This window comes from Apium graveolens, chromosome 2 (genome assembly GCF_009905375.1).
Source record: "Apium graveolens cultivar Ventura chromosome 2, ASM990537v1, whole genome shotgun sequence".
Taxonomy (NCBI): domain Eukaryota; kingdom Viridiplantae; phylum Streptophyta; class Magnoliopsida; order Apiales; family Apiaceae; genus Apium; species Apium graveolens.
In genome coordinates this window covers 4,359,871-4,379,824 of record NC_133648.1, presented here as the reverse complement: position 1 = coordinate 4,379,824, position 19,954 = coordinate 4,359,871, and the positions used below count along the sequence as shown (strand labels likewise).

Here is a 19,954-nt window from a genome sequence, read left to right as displayed (position 1 = left end):
AAAGCGTACAGACTCTATAATCCTCTGACGAAGAAATTAATCATTTCTCGAGATGTTGAGTTCGATGAATCAGATTACTGGAAATGGAGCGAGGAAGAAAGAAAAGTTGTTGGTTTATTTTTTCAGGATGATGATGATGATGCTGATAAATCCAACATTGAAGATGGTGGAGATGATGATCCAACTCCTCCACAAAGTCCGAATCAACAAACTCCTGCATCGACACCATCAACGGGAGGAAGCAGCAGTTCAGGGGGAGCACCGAGAAAAATGCGAAGTCTGGATGACATTTATGAAGCAACAAGTCCGGTACAAACTACCTTTAATTATTCATTGTTCTGTTTAATGGTTGAATGTGATCCAGTTACATTTTAGGAAGCTTCTGAAGAAAGCAAATGGAACAAAGCCATGGATGAAGAAATTGGTGCTATCAAGAAAAATGATACTTGGGATCTCACAGATCTTCCAGAAGGACACAAAGCAATTGGTGTCAAATGGGTCTACAAGACAAAGACCAATCAGGATGGTGAGGTTGAAAAGCACAAGGCAAGGCTAGTGGCTAAAGGCTACAAGCAAAGATATGGCATTGACTATGATGAGGTATTTGCTCCAGTTGCAAGAGTTGATACCATTAGACTTCTTATAGCAATTGCAGCTCAGAATCAGTGGAAGATTTATCAGATGGATGTCAAGTCAGCATTCTTGAATGGTTATCTTGAAGAAGAAGTCTACATCGAGCAACCACCGGGATATGTTCAGAAAGGCAAGGAAGGTAAAGTCTATCGGCTAAAGAAAGCACTGTATGGGTTGAAGCAAGCTCCGCGAGCATGGAACACAAGGGTTGATGAATATTTTCAGAAGAATGGTTTTGTGAAAAGTCCGTACGAGCATGCACTTTACACAAAAACAAACTCAGGGGGAGATATTATGATCGTGTGCTTGTACGTGGATGACATGATCTTTACCGGAAACAATCCTGGTATGTTTAATAATTTTAAGAAAGTTATGACTAATGAATTTGAGATGACAGATATTGGTCAAATGTCGTACTTTCTTGGAGTTGAAGTAAAGCAAAGAAGAGATGGGATCTTTATGTCACAGAAAAAATATGCAGAGCAGATTTTAAAGAAATTCAGAATCGAGGAATGCAAGCCGGTGAGCACGCCAGCAAAAGGAAGCATAAAGCTGAGAATTAATTCAACAAGGGAGTCGGTAAATCCGACATTATTTAAAAGTTTAGTTGGAAGTCTGAGGTACCTAACTTTCACTCGTCCATATATCATGTATGCAGTTGGACTGGTTAGTACGTACATGGAGAAGCCGAAGCAAGATCACTTCATAGCAGCTAAAAGAATTTTGAGATACATTAAAGGTACTTTTGATCATGGTTTATTTTACACGCATTCTCAAGATTCCAAATTAGTTGTCTACTCAGACAGTGACTACGGTGGAGATTTGGATGACGGGAAAAGCACTTCTGGATATGCTTTTCATATTGGTTCAGGGATATTTTCATGGTCATCAAAGAAGCAATAAACTGTTGCTCTCTCAACATATGAGGCGGAGTACATGGCAGCAGCAGCGTGCGCATGTCAAGCTATGTGGCTAGGCTACATGTTGGGTGAGTTAAATCTTGCAAATGAAGGTCCGATCGGAATTTATGTGGATAATAAATCTGCCATTTCTCTTGCGAAAAATCCAGTGTCACACAGTCGAAGCAAGCACATAAATATTAAATATCATTTTATTCGAGAACAAGTGAACGATAAAATCGTGGAGCTGATGCACTGCAAGACCGAAGAAAATTTAGCAGATATTTTTACGAAGCCATTGAAGCCAGAGACATTTTAGAAAATGAAAAAGAAGCTTGGAATGAAAGTCGAGTTTAAGGGGAAGTGTTAGAAGTCAAACTCTCCATAAACATAATAAATAAAAAACAAGTGTGAATAAGATGAGAGACACATACAGCTTCCTGGAAATATGGTAGGCAGGAAAATCCAAAGCACATGCATCCATACACGGTATGGAGAAAATTGTGGAGCAAATAAAGGTAGGCTGCATATGTTCTCAATACACGGTTTAGTTGTTATAATAAATATGATGCTGTAAGTAATGATGTAACCTTATGTTTGTTCAAGCCTATAAAAAAGGCTGCAAATAGGTATTGTAATAAGAACGAAGAAAAGAAAAAGAAGAGTTGTAGTTGAGAAAAAAAAACTAGAGCCGAAGCTCTTTGTTAAATAAAAAGGCAGGAGCCTTGTGTTTGTGTCAAAAGTATATAAGTTGTAGCTTATTATTGTTATTAATATATATAGGTGTGTGTTTATGTTATACAAACCTTTTATATATTTGTTCAAGGCCCATCTATGTTTCCAACATGGCTTGCTTCCACTGGCCTCAAGTTTACCAAAGCTCAGGCACTCATAAAAAGTATTTTACACTTTTATATGCAAAAATGATATTCAGGAAAGAGTGTTACAATTTTTCTCTTAATGTGGAATCATATTTTCTCGAATATCTTCATGCTTTGTGACACGCAATTTAAGATAACATATTTTCTTGAATATCTTCATGCTTTGTGACACGCAATTTAAGATAGCGTTGTACCTAGAGGTGTACTTGGGGCTATGATTCATAGCGATACAAGTGTAAGATTTTTTTTTCTTCATATATATAAAACTCAACTTTTTGCAGGTCAAATCTTACATGAAGCAAATTTTTTGCGGACTTGACTACTGCCACCGTCAGGGGATTCTGCATCATGATATCAAAGGTTTCAACCTTTTTCTTCCATTTTTTTATTTTTATTTTTGGTTTTTGCTAAGTGTAGTTTCCAACCTTCTCTCACAGGCTCCAACCTTCTGCTTGACGGCAATGGGCACTTAAAAATTGCAGACTTCGGATTGGGAAACTTTTACAATCCGCAAAAAGTTCGCCCTCTGTCAACTAGTGCTATTACTCTTTGGTACCGAGCACCTGAGTTATTACTTGGCGCCACTTGCTACAGTGGTGCTATAGATTTATGGAGTGCTGGTTGCGTTCTTGGTGAATTGTATACAGGAGAACCTATATTCCAAGGGACAAGTATAAACATGTAATGGCTACTAGAAAGATACATAATTGAAAAAAGTTTGCTTTTACAGTTTATAGAAAGATAAGGCAATGCCTGATACTATAACTTCTAAGGGAAGTAGTCCTTCACTTTTGGAATATACATTATGACCTCTTGAATGCAAACCATACCTCTGTTTTTTTTGCAGGAGTCTGTCTGCGCATTGTGCAAGATAATAAATTAGCGAGACAGTTATTTTATTTCAAGCCAGGGCGAGGCAAAAGAAGGGTGACACATTGCGCGTAGGCCAAATACTATTTCTACATTTTCCTGCCATAGCCAGACAGTAATGCACTCAATGAAAGAGTTGGCCAGCATGGCCTTGTTCATTTACTGCATCAATTTTTCTATTACAATTGAATGATGAAGTTGGTATATTTCTGTCTATTAGGTGGATCAACTGCTTAGAATATTCATGATTCGTGGCTCACCTTCAGAGGACTACTGGAGAAAATTGAAACGGTATCCTGCAGACATCATTGATCCTCAAAAACATTTTACCAGACGTGTTACAGAAATTTTCAAAGCCTTTCCTGCACCAGCACTAGCACTGCTTGAGACCCTTCTATAGACCCTTCAGGTCGAAAGTCTGCTGTTGATGCTTTGAATTGTGAGGTACTAAGTAGTTTTGCGAAGTTAGATTCCTTTTTCTTATTATAACTCTACTCTGAGAATTCTTGTTCTTTCCTAAAACTATTTTCTCTTGCAGTCCATCAACTCTATAATTTTCTGCCTATTATTCTATTTTCCCTTTTAATATATGCATTTGAACCCTTTGCTTTTCCCGTTTTGAGCTACCTATTTATGCACAATTTGGTTTTTATTGCAGTTCTTTCGGTCAGAATCTCTTCCAAGTAAACCTGAAGAGTTACAGGAGTGTCCAGATGAAACAAGAAGGTTCATAATGTAAAATAATCAGTCTTCATATGTGTATCGATGTATGTGTGCGTGTGTGTCACATCCTTAACCTCCCTCGAGAATTATATGTTTCTACAGCTATCATAGCCATTGAATTTTTGTCATGTCCCTCAATAGGTGTGAGCTGATTTATCTTGGCTACAGAAATGTTTAATGTTGTTATAATGTACAATCCTATTGGAACTTGTAGAGAAGCAGCTGGAGGGAATAAGGGTAACATATATGATGTCAAAGGAGAAGGGACATCTAGATCTAGAGCCATTCCAGCTCTTCGTTTTAACGCAGAATTATACCACTCAATGCTGGTAAGTTTTGTTTATTAACAATAAATCTTTTGTACCTGGATCCAATCTTTACATTTAATTAATTGAGTGGGTAATTAATTTGTATGCCGGCAGATTCAAGCCTTCTAGCGTTGAAGCTGCTTCTGGAATTCCAAATGAAATTAGTGGTTCAAATTCTGGAGCGTGAGCTTAGGTCACCTTTGAGCTGACTAATTTCCTACATGTATGTGTTTCAAAATTACTGCATCATAAAATTCATGTAATACCGGGATCATGATATTTTCGATTATCTTCCTTAAATTTGTAATGTTTTTTAAATTATTTCCTTTGTTTTAAATCTTCCTAAATAATATGTGATCAATCTTAATTCCTGGATTATACTGGGTATGACCAATTACCATCATTGTCGCCTGAGAATTTATTTTTATACCCAATTTGGTATATCCAGTATGGTGCTTTTGTTTAATAGGTAAATGAGCTCACCATGCTTTTACGGGAAGAAGTTCAAAAGATCCTAGTACGTCCTTAATATAGTAACCTGTTTCTTGTTTTTCAATAAAAAGAAAAGCTTTATACATTTCAACTGGTTCACACGTACAGTTGTCTCTGCGCATTTGCAGATAGAAGTTAAGAGGATGTCAGTGTGCCAATACATCAGTTAGAGAAGGAGAGTGTAAAAAGGGAGCGTAAAAAGCTAGATAAGAAATGTGTGGTGTGACAAGGAAAGTGTAAAAAGTTAGATAAGAAATGTGTGGTGTGACGTGTGACAAATAACTTAACATAAAAAACACTAATGTCCTAATTTTAAATAAATATAGAAATACATATTTATAACATAATAAATAAATGCATAATTTAGTTTATGAACTCATATTTTGCATAAATCTTCTGGCTAATTAGTTGTTTATGATCATCTTACTTTTTTCTCTCTTTAAAAATGTATTAATTTATATTAATAAACATAAAATAAAAGTATAAACAAAACATTAAAATATTAGAATGAATTGGGCAAATTTTGTAGATTTTTTTTTGAATAAATATATATAATAGGATAAATAAATACATCATTTAATTTATGGACTCATGTTTTATACAAATCTTTTAACTAGTTATTTATTTTTATGATCTGCATTTTTTCTTTTTCAAAAAAATTCTGTTAATTCATAGTAAACAACATATAAAAAAAATAAACCCAACTTTTGAGAATTAAGAAAGAATGATATTAATTTTATGATAATTTACAATCAAATTTTGCATAATTCACAAATATGATCCTGCTAACCATTATCTCCAATTATCAAAGAAGGATGTGGTACTTCTTTTATAAAATTAATAAGAAACTGCATTCACAAAAAGTATTTAAAAAATTATTTAAATTCTTTCTTCTTTCATTTTGATAAAAAAAATCAATGCTTATCATCTTATTTACTCATGAGTGATGATGATAATTGAGAAAATGTCATTTTTTTATAATATCTATTAATTTTTTGTTTGAACATATTTATAATAATACTTAAAAATGAGATCATGACATTAACATATTGTCACATAATATTTTATTTCATCTTCCCTCTATCTTTTTTGATTAAATTAATTATTTATATTTATATGATAATACTAAAACAAACAAACATCTATCACCTCAAATAACTTATTTTCTCATTAATTTAAAAATAACATTATTACTAAAACAATATTCATCTCTTATTTTAATTTAGTAATAACATTATTAATGAAATTTTGAAATAATACATAAGAAAATTATCCAAAATACCGATATTTGATATTCTATGTCCTGATCTATTTAAATCCACCTAAATACTAGCATATATGCTCATGTACAATGTTTATCCAATTTCTTATACTTTTTTTTTTGAAAAAAAACAGAATTAATTCAATAATGAAAAGCCATACACCATCTATAAGAACAATCGAGTCGAACAAAACATAAAACAGATCATATCGCTGATTAATTTAGTCTTTATAAAGACACAATCAAGCGATTTGTTGAAATTGATATATACACATGTATCGCCTTCACCAAAACCAATTTGAGCTATCGATCGTAATTGCAATCTCATATAAATCTTTATCACTGAATCAAACTTTCTTATACTTAATCCCATATTTCCTTTTCTTCCCTAATTTTTTATACTTCTAAGGTATTTTGTATTTTTTCCTTAATTCTTTATACTCCTAAGATATTTTATTGCCACCCTATTCCAAAACAGCAGGAAAAGGATGATACTCCCTCCACTTCGGAGCATGATCTCGCCTCTCTACATGAGATTGTATTAATCGGTCTAAACTTGTTAGAAAATCACTTCTAAGTGTTGACGGAGGAATCTGGTAACAAAAAAGATTAAGGTCTCTCGCCGGAACTAAGATCTGTGACGGTGGTTCTTTGCCGGAATATTAAGCGGTGTATGGTTGATTGTGGTTGTTTTAGGGTGAGATTGATCAGAGTAAGTGGTGGCTCTCTTATCAGCTCTCAACTTCTTACCCTCTCAATGTGCCTACGTACCCTTTATATAGTGATCAAGCCTGACGTAGTTCTCCTAGAACAAGAAATCTAGTGGGCTTAGACTTCTTATTCCTAGGTCGAGTAGAAACCCATCCAAAGTCCGTATCCCGCTAGTTTTAGGAATATTCAACTATGAGGCCCAACCGCGAAGGTCCAAGGCTCGTCTGTAATCGCAGACTTCACGTATAGTGCATCTCCCTGCGCAAGGATAACACTCCGCTACAGCTATCTCCCTTGATGTACAGACGCAGGTATAGCCACGATTCACCCCAAATGCGAGACGCGTCCCTGTCCCCCGAATGAGGATAAGCCACCAGATAGCAGGACAGGTGATCCCAAGCTCTTGGGTGCAAAGTGCAGGATGACTTCAAAGTTCTCCAACGAGGACACCCGTTAAATACAAGAACAGAGTTCCCAAAGCACACACCAAAGTTAACCCCGCATCCGCAACGAGGACACCCATTGAATACAGGAGGATGCCTTCAATCATCAGGCATACCCCTGGAGGCCTTCAAGCTTTTCACGGACATCCCCCTCCTTGACCGTCTCAAGGAGGGAATTCTTCAAAGAGTACCTGCAACAAATACATTAGTAAAAATAACCTACATTGCCCCTCTCCATGCAAGCTTTGTCCTGAAATAACCACCAAAAGTGTATTGACCAAACACAGGACGCGTCCTAAGACTCTGGGCGCGCCCTCACCTTTATAAAACCAATCCTTATTTCGTCATCCACCGTTCCTTACAGCACGCCACAGCAACAAGACGCGTCCTGATAGAGACAGGCGCGTCCTCCAACTTCTATTGCCACAAGATCACATTTGCCAAGTACTTTCATCATGGTTGACGCGTCCACCTAGGGCGCGTACTTCCCTAATCATACACTCCCATACTTCGTCGGTGCCAGACTATAGCACATCTTCTCACAAGTAGGCGCGTCCTTTATGCGGGACGCGTCCTAACCTCTTACAACGCGATACCGGGTTCAACCGCACGTAATCCGCATTTGATCCGAGTCAATTTAATGCCAAATTTTGGGTATAACACTAAGCATATTAGAGACTCTTCTTCTGCATTTATAAATGATAAAAATAATTCATCACACTTTTTATTAGTCTAACAAACAAATGTTATGCTTTAGTGATCATGTGATATACCTGCTCAGAAGTTGTTTGAGCTCCAGACTCTGCCCATTATCATTATCAGATAAATGAAATGTGTAAACAGTGGTAACTTCCTCGAGAAAAGGTTCATTTTGCCAATCATCCCTTGCATCTACTAAAGCATTATCATGCCACTCTTCATGTGGTACTTCCACATTATAATGTTCGTTGTCACTGTGTAATTGACGTTGTCGCTGTCTACTGGCATGTGAGTTTGCTTCAGTGCCAACTTCACTGTCGGTCTCCATCTAGCGTTGTTACCATTACTTAATTATCCTCGGTCAGTGTCACCATCTTCTACAACTGAATCTTGTCAATCTTCTAATTCATGAGACATGTTTTGCCAATTCACATATTTGATTATGGTCCCTTGCAACAGATCTATGTCAATAGATGGACTATGTGCATCTATTTCATTGTTTTTCGGTCAAAACCTTGAGTAATTGATTTCAGCAGAGTCCCTTTCTGAATGCTTTCAATGTCTATGGTTTCGAGCCACCTACCGTTATCACTATTTCTTCATGAATTTTTTGATGCAAAGGTTCACCAAGAATTGTATTCGACAGTGGATGATGGTTTCTCCCTGTCCACTCTTTCCAAAACAACAAGACTTTTACCAATCAAAGCTTCGGATTCTTGCTGATGTAAATCATCACTAACACCGCATTCTAGATCCTCTGTACAGGATGCGTTAGTATCTGTTTCCTCACTAGTAGGCTTAGACTTAGACTGACTACAGAATTCATCTAGAACGATAGCTTGCAAACTACCATCTCGAGTGGATTCATTTCTGTAACAATGTATGTCATTACGAGATAATATTTATGACTGAACACTGCATACTGGACCAGAAAAAAAGTTTTCCAAATCGGATGAGAGAAATCCTTCCTTGCATATATTGCTAATGTGTGAATGTTAACAAGCTCTGACATATGTTCCACACATCCTCATAATTAGGTAAGATGCCTCTATATTGGTTTTTTTATCTAATTCGATTTGCCACCCATTGCAGCATCAAATACACAAGAATGGTATAAAATTTTAGAATGAGTTGAAAGTTTGAAGTGAAATTTTTCAAAAAAAGGTCATATGCGTGCCATCAGAAATCAACTTCAACAGTAGTATATTTTTACAAAGTGTAATTTGAGATACCAAATAATATGAAGGATGAGTTTTATAGGGAGATAAACTTTGTAATGATCTCTAATATATACGGCAAAAAACCCTCCTAATTTATAAACACTATTGGACTATATTCTAGTAAAATAAAAATGAAAATTTTCGAGAAGTGTGTGTTACATAGCATTTTTCTAAGTAACAATGAATGAAAAATTAGACATGTAAGTAGACAATGACACCTCCGCATGAATGTTTGACATAAAGTACATTACTTGTTACCCTTATAAAATGGTTAATAATGTACATAACTATCATTACTGCAATTTCTGCAATGTCATCTTATAATGCATTCTCTCATATACATACCAAGAATAGATTGTTAATACCTTCTGAAAATATCTGAAAATATCTAAAAATATCATTGATCTTTCTCCGATATAGTTCAATAGATCCTATTATATTTACAAGAAAATATTGAAGTTTCACGAGAAAAAAAAAGGGTATTAATTGTTTATTTTTAGTAAGTGAGATATTCATTGTACTAAAGTACTTTCGTTTTTTTATAAAAAGACTTATATGACAAAATATCCACTTTTTTAAAAACATTCATGTAGTTTAAAAATATTCATTAGTTTTTTTTAAAAAAAATATCGTACATCCTCGTATGTAATTTTATACGAAAATTTTATCACATCTTTTAAGAAAAAACAAAAAATAAGTATATTTGGACAAATTTTCATAAATAACATTAAAATTACAATACTAAAAATTAATCAGATTTTTTTAAAACATAACCCAAGTCGAAGTTGCACTATTTGTTTAGTACTTAACCCAAACAATATTATTGACAAGCACAAGTCCAGTAAGAATACGAAAAATTGTAAAGAGGGTTCTATCTAGATTAACAAATCTCTTGCATCCTTAACACATCTCTCTGCAATCACGAAAAAGAAAAAGAAGGGATAGTAAGTTGACTCTTGGAGATCTGAATCGTGTACGGGGATGGTAAATTACTTTTTTTTGAACTCGAGCGCAATTAATATTAAAATTATATTTGTTGAGCGAAAATGATGATTATATTGGTTTTTTGTTAGCATATTTGGGGGTTTCAATTTATTTGTTTGTTTATGATTGTTAGGAGTTTGTTATAGTTCCTGACGAGGGCTCGTCCCATTCTCAAAACTATGACAATCTTTATTAAAAAAAAAGTACAGTAGTGTTAAATTCGATATTTGGGTAGGATCTTTTGCCGATTCATCTCCTTTTTGAATTTGTCTCGGGATACGCCCTTTTTGTTGCTCATGACATTTATGATGTTGATATGAAAAAGTTTGAAGCAGTTGAGGAGTACCTCAACCGCACTGACCAAATCTTTGAACTCAAATCTTTTCTACCCTTTTTATCTGATGATGAAGCTCTTGATCAAATGAATGTCATATCCAACTGTGAGTTCATCCTCAGCCTTATTCCGCCCTCTGCATTTTACACAAAATTTATTTTCCGTTTCCTTGTGTAGCAACTATTACTGACAAGCTAAAAGAGTTCCTCAAGGATTATTTTCCAACACCAACCCATTGCGATACTGTTGGAACTTGTGATGCTGTTATGGGAGGAATCATGTCAAGGTAAACAGGACTGGGCTCCCGACGTGCTACTCTGATTGATGATGTCATGCGTGGTTTACGGGAGAAAATTGATTAATTGATCGGCTTGCAGGTATGTTGTTCCTACTTCAAGCTATCACTTACAATCCATATAAGTATTTGTCATTGCTTACTAATCCAAACTTTTGATAATATGCAGCATGGTGAGTTGGAGAAGACCCAAATCAATCTGGCGCACCTTTACATCAACCAAACACGTACTAAAATGGACACCAAAAGTCCTGTCGTGGTTTCATCATCTTCTTCTTTACAAGAACAAATCAGGATTGTGCCACATAGATTTGAAGGACTTTTCAGTGTCAAGGGTAAAGAGAACATATTGTGCACAAGAAATCTAGTGCCCGGTGAAGCTCTTTATGGTGAAAAAGTAATATGTGTTTAGGTGAGTTAATTTATATATGATTAGCATCTGCCTCTTAATTGATTTATGTACTTCATGAATATCCATGGATATTAAACACTCTTGAGGTCACTGGTTGAACCCTTCAAGACCAGTGCATTAGTACTGAATTAGAGTTTTGAACCTATTTGTTTTTACTGTTATCAATGTTTGATGCGCAATACTGCATAGCTTTATGTTTCCACCTGCTGACCCAGTTCTATGTGTTGGTTATTATTTCAATCTTTATATACTCAGAATGAGGAGGACAGAACTGAAATCGAGTACAGAGTATGGGATCCGCTTAGATCGAAGTTGGCTCCTGCAATTCATTTTGGTGTTACCAATATATGGATTGTAAGTATTATCGTTTGTTGAAACTTGGAATAGCATATGAGTTGTGCAATAAATTTATCAAATTAATAATTATGCTTCATTTTATGTTTTTCAGAAACCTGGCTCTCATGTTTTATATATGGGAAATGTATGTGGACTTGCAGTTTCTGATTTGTCTGATCTTGTTGGCTTGGTAAGTTATGTGGTCTATTGTCGGTCATTCATCTCTATCATCTATACCTTGCCTAGATGTGTGCTTTAGTAGTAGTTTGCAAACATATTTGTTTCATTTGCAGGATGGTTTGGTCTATGTAGTGGGGTTCTCTGATGATGATGTTGCAGACATGGCAGGCAGGAGGCCAAATGTTTTGACAATTAATATGAAAGGTTATTGTCATGTCCATTACCGCATGCTTGTCGGTATGGTGGATGTGATATTTGCTGAGATTGATCATCATCCTGAGATCTGCTGTCCCCATAATATGATGTCTAATATTATATTTTGTACCTTTTCATATTAAGTGCTTTATTAATATCTTCAAAACGAGGGCCATGCTTTGATTGTAAATTACTTTCAAGTAGTGCTATATCATCTTCTCATTGAACTTGTTATGTTCTATTAGTTTTGTCTAGAGGGGAGTTTGGTACTTAATAATTCTCATTTCTATCTTAGAGCAGGTGGGCATTACATGATCTCCAGAAAGGTTTGTATCAATTTTTATATTTGATTTGCCAAGTACAGTAATGACTTTGGTATATTTGGTAACCATGCCGATGACTTGCATGAACTGTAGGCAAACAATATGAATTCAACTGGCCGTTTTATTTTTGCTGCCCGCGACAATCGAAGGGAGTTTAAGCCGATAGAAACACTCATGCTGGGAGCATATGCCCTGGATGTTGGTGCTTACCGCATGTAGGAGGAATAGTTGATGCTGGTAAAAATGGGAATTCAAGTATCAAGGGGCAGAAAGGGAATTGCTAATTTGGAAATGCTTTTAGGGGAATAGACGCAAAGTAATTAGGGTTATGTGATTTGTAGTGAGTAAACATTTGGGAGGCCGCCACTGCTAGAACTGTGGTGTATCTGTAATAGCTACCAAGTCCAGCTACTATATAGTTCCCTTTCCCTGCTTAAATATTGAAGGTCATTTTGATTCATATGTGTGCCTATGTGTCAAATCTGATTTTAACTGGTTCACAAGTACAGTTGTTTCTTGTAGTCTTGCAGTTAACTAGGAAAAACTACAGTTTCTAAAACAAGCCATAAATAGGCTAGATATTGGATACTGTTCACTTTACACAGTCCGGACTATATATTAGTTGGGAAAATTTGCGTTTTATCTTCAATTTTGATATATAGTTGGGAAAGATTCTGTTTTATCTTCAGTTTTGGAAAATTATGCAGGGGTACAATTGTTCTCTTTTCAACCTCTAACCACCTAGGGCATTTCCCAAATTTGCCAGCCAAAATTGTGCTAATATGGAACTTTTGATTGTTTAATAGATTTGTGAAGTTTTGGCAGTTTATCAAAACAGTTAAAATACAGATAGAGTGCTAAAAAATATATTTTGAATGTTACTACATTTGCAAATTTTAATATTATTAACTCTTAGACTATTTTTTAAGAAATAACAAGAGTCAACTAACTGTTGAAATTGCGCTTTGCTTATTTTCTTATATTGGTAAATAAAATTTTCTTCAAAATTTAACCGTTAGATGTTTAAAGATTACTTTTTTACATTACTTTTTTTTGAATAATCAGGCTTACGTATATTTTTAAAGTATCTTTTTAAATAAATCTTCTAGAATATTTATGACAACAAATAGGCCCCTAACATTTGAAATATCTGATTGGGCTCAAAATTTCTATATATAAATAATGTACATGACAATAAATTTTTATATATTTATTTTTTTGAACTTCGCTTTATATATTTGATTCAATTAATAATTTCTTTATTTTGAATTTTACTATCTATATTTAGAGTATATAAATGATATCACCTAGAAATCATCCCCCCACCAACTCTGAACTGCTTTAAATATTCATTTACTGGTTTCACAAAAATTTTGTGATTATAATCTAACTATACAACTACAAAATTTTATGAATATACAAAAGGTTGGTTTTCTTTGTATATATATTTCTTTCTTCATCCGTCAATATATTTATATGTCAAATTATTAACTTCTCAAATTGTTCTGTATTTTATTTGCCATACTATGCCTAGTAGAAATAATATAAACAAACTAAAATACTAATAATTGAAAATTAGTTCATTTCGAGTTTAAGGTCGTGTTAATGGATGTAAAAAGCTAATTTCGAGTTCAGTTAAGCTTTTTATTGAATAAATAGACTTGTATATGAACTCAGAATCATGAGAAGCATTACTTGAAGGATCGATTTCATAGATAATAAGCTTTGGCTTGTCTTTGGCTTGTCTTTTATAGATTGACAACTAGTCACTGGTTGACTGAAATCATGAAATTGCTAAAGAAACTACTTTGTACAGAAAGAAGCAGAACAAAACATGTAAAAATTTTAAAGAAACTTTCTAACATTGAGAGGTATAATTCTGCAAATTTCGAGAGAGAGTATTGTGCATTAGACATAACAGCTCAAGGCTAATGACATAACAAAAACTTAATGGCTACAACAGATGTAGAAACTTTTAATTCTTGAGGAAAGTTAAACATTGATAAACATGTGAAGAGAGATTATTTAACATCATAAACCTTCTTGCTTCATCATCTCGAACTAAGGCACCAAGCTCTTCCTTTGGAGGCTACTTCCAGACTCTTTAGCTTTACAAATTACTAGGGAGTTGTTCTGACAAAAAAGACTGCAATAACAACCAAGATGAACATCAATAGGTAGATGAAGAAGAAAAAACAAAAAGATACTTATGAGTATATGATATGATTATTTCAACTGAATCATATATACTTCACAAAGATGGGTCATGTATACTTCACAACAGTTGGGTCAACTATAAGAGTGTCTTCCTCAAAACCTCCCGTCCAGGCCCCATTAGATCTGATCTCAATCAATTTCTCAATGTAATCTTCCCCAAACTATAAACATGTACCCTAATTTTATAATATATGTATGTATGTATATAATGTAACAGCCGGATATATTTCACTCTCACATGAGATGCATATGCTGCTTTCTATAAAAAAAAATTATTTTTTCCCACGTGGACGTTCACATAATAGTCCACATATTCAACCCGCATGCCACGCCAGCAAAAACCTAACGTCCGTTAATGGTTGACTGACGGAAGGACTGCGGTGATAAAAATTTAAAAGTTTAGGGACGTTAATGTTGGAATCTTTAGTTTAGGGACCTACTTTAAAAAACACCAATAGTTCAGGGACGTATGATTTTAATTTTCCCTATATGATATGATTATTTCAACTGAATCATTAACCTTGCTTTCTCATCTAGAACTATGGCACGAAGCTCTTCCTTTGGAGGCTACTTCCAGACTCTTTAGCTTTACAAATTACTAGGGAGTTGTTCTGACAAAAAAAACTGCAATAACCACCAAGATGAACATCAATAGGTAGCTGAAGAAGAAAAAACAAAAAGATACTTATAAATATATGATATGATTATTTCAACTGAATCACATGTTAACTGGACATGAAAGAAAACTCTCATGCACCATCCACAATCGAACTCCATATGCCGGCCTCTAAACTTATTCTTCCTCCCTCCTTACCCCGAAATCAATTTCTTCAAATTCACAGCCATGCCTGTTATATATGTCCCTCCATTTCAAAAACATGCCATAATCACATTCCTAGCAATGCTCGATTAATAAATTTATACATTTAATCCACCTCCCCTTCACTTCTGTAGACCACAAACAAACAGTAGTACACACAATAAAAAATAAGTAGCAGCATAAACAAGACTAATCTGTAGTTTTATACCAGGTTCTGGATTTTCAATGTATGTAATATAAACCCTATTGTTCAAATTTGGAATCAACAGTGAGTCATGCGGCGCTACTATTCCCTTTGCAAATCATCTAATTTTGAACAGATCCCTCAAAAAAGTTCTGTCAAGAGAAAGTAACTTTCTGCAAATTGATCGATATCAGGTCTTCAATCCTCAATATCAGGTCACATTTCTGATGAGTATTAAATCTACTTGATGAAGCAACACACATGGTACTGTTTATGGCTCAAACCACGACCCTCTCTGGGAAACCAGATTCCTAAGAATTAGTTGCATATTTACTCGTGGTAGGAATAGTAACATTTCCCCGTTACGTAAATTTCAGCTCCATTCAGTCATCGGTTTCTCGCTAAAACTGTTATAGTTTTGTGATGCTTATCTGCAATTTTGTCTGAAATCTATGTTATTAATATGTAATACTAATTAATTAATTGATGGGCTACATATAAATATATTAATTATATTTGGCATTTATTATATTGGGTTAAATTAAGTGATCAAATAAGAAATCCAATTAGATTTTAATTTATTGTATGGACTTAATAAGTGGATTCCTAATACCAGACCCAATTAAATTATAATGAGAGATTTAGTTAGGTGGTATATAAAAAGGGTTATAGTCACAATATATCAAGTACGTTACACGACTTATTATCTACCCATCGAGAGAGCTATTGAGAAATCCTAAGAAGTAGAGGAAGACAATAATCAAGAACATAATACAGATTCAGATACCGTAGCAATTATCGTCTTATGGATTCAGGTACTTAGAATCAATTGGCATCAGAGTCTCTTCATATTTAATTATTGGATATTAAGTTTTTAATTTATATATATTCTATAATATCCTGTAATTTTTATAACTCGATTAATAATAGAATAATAGAAAAAAATATTAAAATTAGATCAGGACTAGGATTTAAAATTGAATTAGACCGATGGGACTAGGATTTTGTAATGTGATAAATAAATCATATTCGACTTCCTCGCCTTAATTATTAAAATTTGTAGGGCTTTATTCACTAAAATCAGCAATCCTGTAAAATTCGTAGAAAATTCATCATAAGTCAGGATTCGTTGATTCTGGACTTTTCGGAAAGCTCTTGTCTTTCTCTTCAAATTTCGGACTTCGTATTTTCCAAGGAAACATCGTTTAGAGGGTCAAAAAGAGTAAATTCAGATCTGGTCAGGCTTTGAGGTAAATACTTTTTGACTTACTTTTATTTTCGGAAAAATTTTGATACTCTGATTTTCGAATTTCATACTGTATAGGAAATAGAGTATGAGAATCTTTTGCAACCCAGTCTCTACGTTTTTGAACCCGTTCGTAATTTACGTTATAGTTTCGGAACTAACCTTAGATACCCTTATTAGGTGCACAAATATGCAATTTTAGATACCTATTAATGACGCGTAATTAGTGAACTTTAGATGTCGACCACTGGAAAAATGTGGTATATGAGAATAAGAATAAGAATAAGATGGCGACTACTGGCAAAGTGTGGCCGCAGATCAAGACTGTGTTATTTATAAGAATTATCGTTTCATTATGTTTTTACTCTGCTTTGTTCTGTTCTGTTTTAAATTCTGAATTTTAAATTATAAAACTTTGGGTTAGATCTATTTTAGAAATATTTTACAAAAATATTATTGTTTTGAAAAAAAATCATTTTATTAAAACACCCATTGTTTTTTCGTTAAATAGTTAGTTAATTTGTACTTGCTGAGTTTTGTATCTCACCCCTTTCAATTTCAGGTTTCGTCATAATAATTCGAGTTGAATAGCATTGGTGTTCGAGGATCTTAGGATTGGAGTATATTGACTTTTGGACCGCTTCCTTTAGCTGCGCTTTTGTAATAATAGTCACCTTCGTAATAGAATTTTGTATTAGTAAATTTGTTTTGTATTAGTTTTAATTTAGAATTAGTAGTCCGAAAATGCGGGCTATTTGGTATTATTTGTTTTGTATTAGTTTTGATGGTAATTGGTCATACTTAGTATAATTAAGGAATTAAGATAGATTACATAGTAGTATTTAGGAACTATTTTGTTAATAAATTTGGGAGATGCTTTTTTTATAATTGAATACAAATTTTGAATACTTGTTGGGAAACACACAGGAGATAAGCAAATCTATGTACAACATACATGTAGGCAATATTCTGCTTATGGCTGTGGATAAGTCAGCTCAAGCTGATGTCCCGGGAATGCCATCAACATCTTTACCAAACTTTTCTCGGACAGCTCGGTGACCTAAGTCCACGCTACAGAATTTGATGCTCATTTGTGAAAAGTCCCATCACTCCCCAGGACCTCTAATTTCATTTGGAATCCCAGAAGCAGCTTCAATGCTAGAAGGCTTGAACTTTACCTCAACCCTTTCCTTCTGCATACAAATTAATTACGAACTCGATGAATCAATGTAGGAACCAGGTACAAAAGATTTATTCTTAGTAAACAAAACTTACCAGCATTGAGTGGTAAAATTCTGCATTATGACGAAGAGCCGGAATGGCTCTAGATCTATACATCCCTTCCCCTTTGACATCATGTATGTTACCCTTGTTCCCTCCAGCGGCTTCTCTACAAGTTCCAATAAGATTGTACATTATAACAACATTAAAAAATTTTCAAGCCAAATTAGCAAAAAAAAAACATTTCTCTAGCCAAGATAAATCAGCTTGAGGGACATGACAAAAATTCAATGGTTACGACAGCTGTAGAAACATATAATTCTCGAGGGAGGTTAAGGATGTGACACACACGCACACACACATCGATACACATATGAAGACTGATTACTTTACATTATGAACCTTTTTGTTTTATCTGGACACTCTGGTAACACTTCAGGTTTACTTGGAAGAGGTTCTGACAAAAAGAACTGCAATAAAAACCAGGTTGTGCATCAATAGGTAGCTCAACAAGGAAAAAGCAAAGGGTTCAAATGCATATTAAATATAATAACAGGCAGAAAATTACAGAGTCGATGGACTGCAAGAGAAATTACTTTTAGGAAAGAACAAGAATTCTCAGAGTAGAGTTATAATAAGAAAAAATAATATAACTTCGCAAAACTACTTAGTACCTCACTATTCAAAGAATCAACTGCAGACTTTCGAGCTGAAGGGTCTATTGATAGAAGGGTCTCAAGCAGTGCTAGTGCTGGTGCAGGAAAGGCTTTAAAAATTTCTGCAACACGTCTTGTAAAATGTTTTTGAGGATCAATGATGTCTGCAGGATACCGTTTGAATTTTCTCCAGTAGTCCTCTGAAGGTGAGCCACAAATCATGAATATTCTAAGAAGCTGATCCACCTAAACGACAGAAATATAGAAACTTCATCATTCAATTGTAATAGAAAAATTGATGCAGTAAATGAACTAGCTAGTTCATTGGGTGCATTACTGTCTGGCTATGGCAGGAAAATATAGAAATAATATTTGGCCTACACGCAATGTGTCACCCTTCTTTTTCCTCGCCCTGGTTTGAAATAAAATTACTGTCTCCCTAATTTATTATCCTGCGCAATGCGCAGACAGACTCCCGCAAAAAAAAGAGAGGTAAGGTTTGCATTCAAGAGGTCATAATGTTTATTCCAAAAGTGAAGGACTACTTCCCTTAGAAGTTATAGTATCTGCCTTATCTTTCTATAAACTTTAAGAGCAAACTTTTTTCAATTATGTATCTTTCTAGTACCCATTACATGTTTATACTTCTGTAACACATTAGCAAATCATGTATACCTCTGTTGTCCTTTGGAAGATAGGTTCTCCTGTATACAATTCACCAAGAATGCAACCAGCACTCCATAAATCTATAGCACCACTGTAGCAAGTGGCGCCAAATAATAACTCAGGTGCTCGGTACCAAAGAGGAACAGCACTAGTTGACAGAGGGCGAACTTTTTGCCGATTGTAAAAGTTTCCCAACCCGAAGTCTGCAATTTTTAAGTGCCCATTGCCGTCAAGCAGAAGATTGGAGCCTGTGAGAGAAGGTTGGAAATTACACTTAGCAAAAAACAAAAATAAAAATAAATAAATGGAAGAAGGTTGAAACCTTTGATATCATGACGAAGAATCCCCTGACGGTGGCAGTAGTCAAGTCCGCAAAAAAATTGCTTCATGTAAGATTTGACCTGCAAAAAGTTGAGTTTTATATATATGAAGAAAAAAAAATCTTACACTTGCATCTCAATGAATCATAGCCCCAAGTACACCTCTAGGTACAACACTATCTTAAATTGCGTGTCACAAAGCATGAAGATATTCGAGAAAATCTGATTCCACATTAAGACAAATATGGTAACACTCTTTCCTGAATATCATTTCTGCATATAAAAGTGTAAAATACTTTCTATGAGTACCTGAACTTCAGTAAACTTGAGGCCAGTGGAAGCAAGCCCTGCAAGATCATGTTCCATGTACTCCAGCACAAGGTACACACTGTACGAAAACTCTGATACAACTACACCTTCCAATT

The 19,954-nt window shown here is 34.5% G+C and overlaps 1 protein-coding gene and 1 long non-coding RNA gene across 2 annotated transcripts; one reads left to right on the top strand and one right to left on the bottom strand.

Annotated features, from left to right (window-relative positions):
* The first annotated feature begins 10,440 nt into the window (after positions 1 to 10,440).
* Positions 10,441 to 12,659, top strand: LOC141684506 (putative rRNA 2'-O-methyltransferase fibrillarin 3). Its single transcript, XM_074489524.1, has 6 exons — positions 10,441 to 10,564; positions 10,636 to 10,744; positions 11,381 to 11,519; positions 11,614 to 11,691; positions 11,795 to 12,202; positions 12,293 to 12,659. The coding sequence occupies exons 1-5, from the start codon at positions 10,441 to 10,443 to the stop codon at positions 12,017 to 12,019; spliced, it is 675 nt and encodes a 224-aa protein (XP_074345625.1). The 3' UTR covers positions 12,020 to 12,202; positions 12,293 to 12,659.
* Positions 12,660 to 18,289: 5,630 nt separating this feature from the next.
* On the bottom strand, positions 18,290 to 19,554 carry LOC141705667 (uncharacterized). The gene is made up of 3 exons (XR_012568447.1): positions 19,219 to 19,554; positions 18,562 to 18,789; positions 18,290 to 18,357 (listed from the first exon to the last, which is right to left on the bottom strand). It is a non-coding gene; the product is annotated as an uncharacterized LOC141705667 (long non-coding RNA).
* Between the last annotated feature and the right edge of the window lie 400 nt (positions 19,555 to 19,954).

Coding starts and splice junctions, on each gene's coding strand:
- LOC141684506 (XM_074489524.1), top strand. CDS start 10,441: ATGAAAAAGTTTGAAGCAGTTGAGGAGTACCTCAACCGCACTGACCAA. Junction 11,520..11,613: donor GTGTTACCAATATATGGATT/GTAAGTATTATC, acceptor TATGTTTTTCAG/AAACCTGGCTCTCATGTTTT. Junction 11,692..11,794: donor TGTCTGATCTTGTTGGCTTG/GTAAGTTATGTG, acceptor TTTCATTTGCAG/GATGGTTTGGTCTATGTAGT.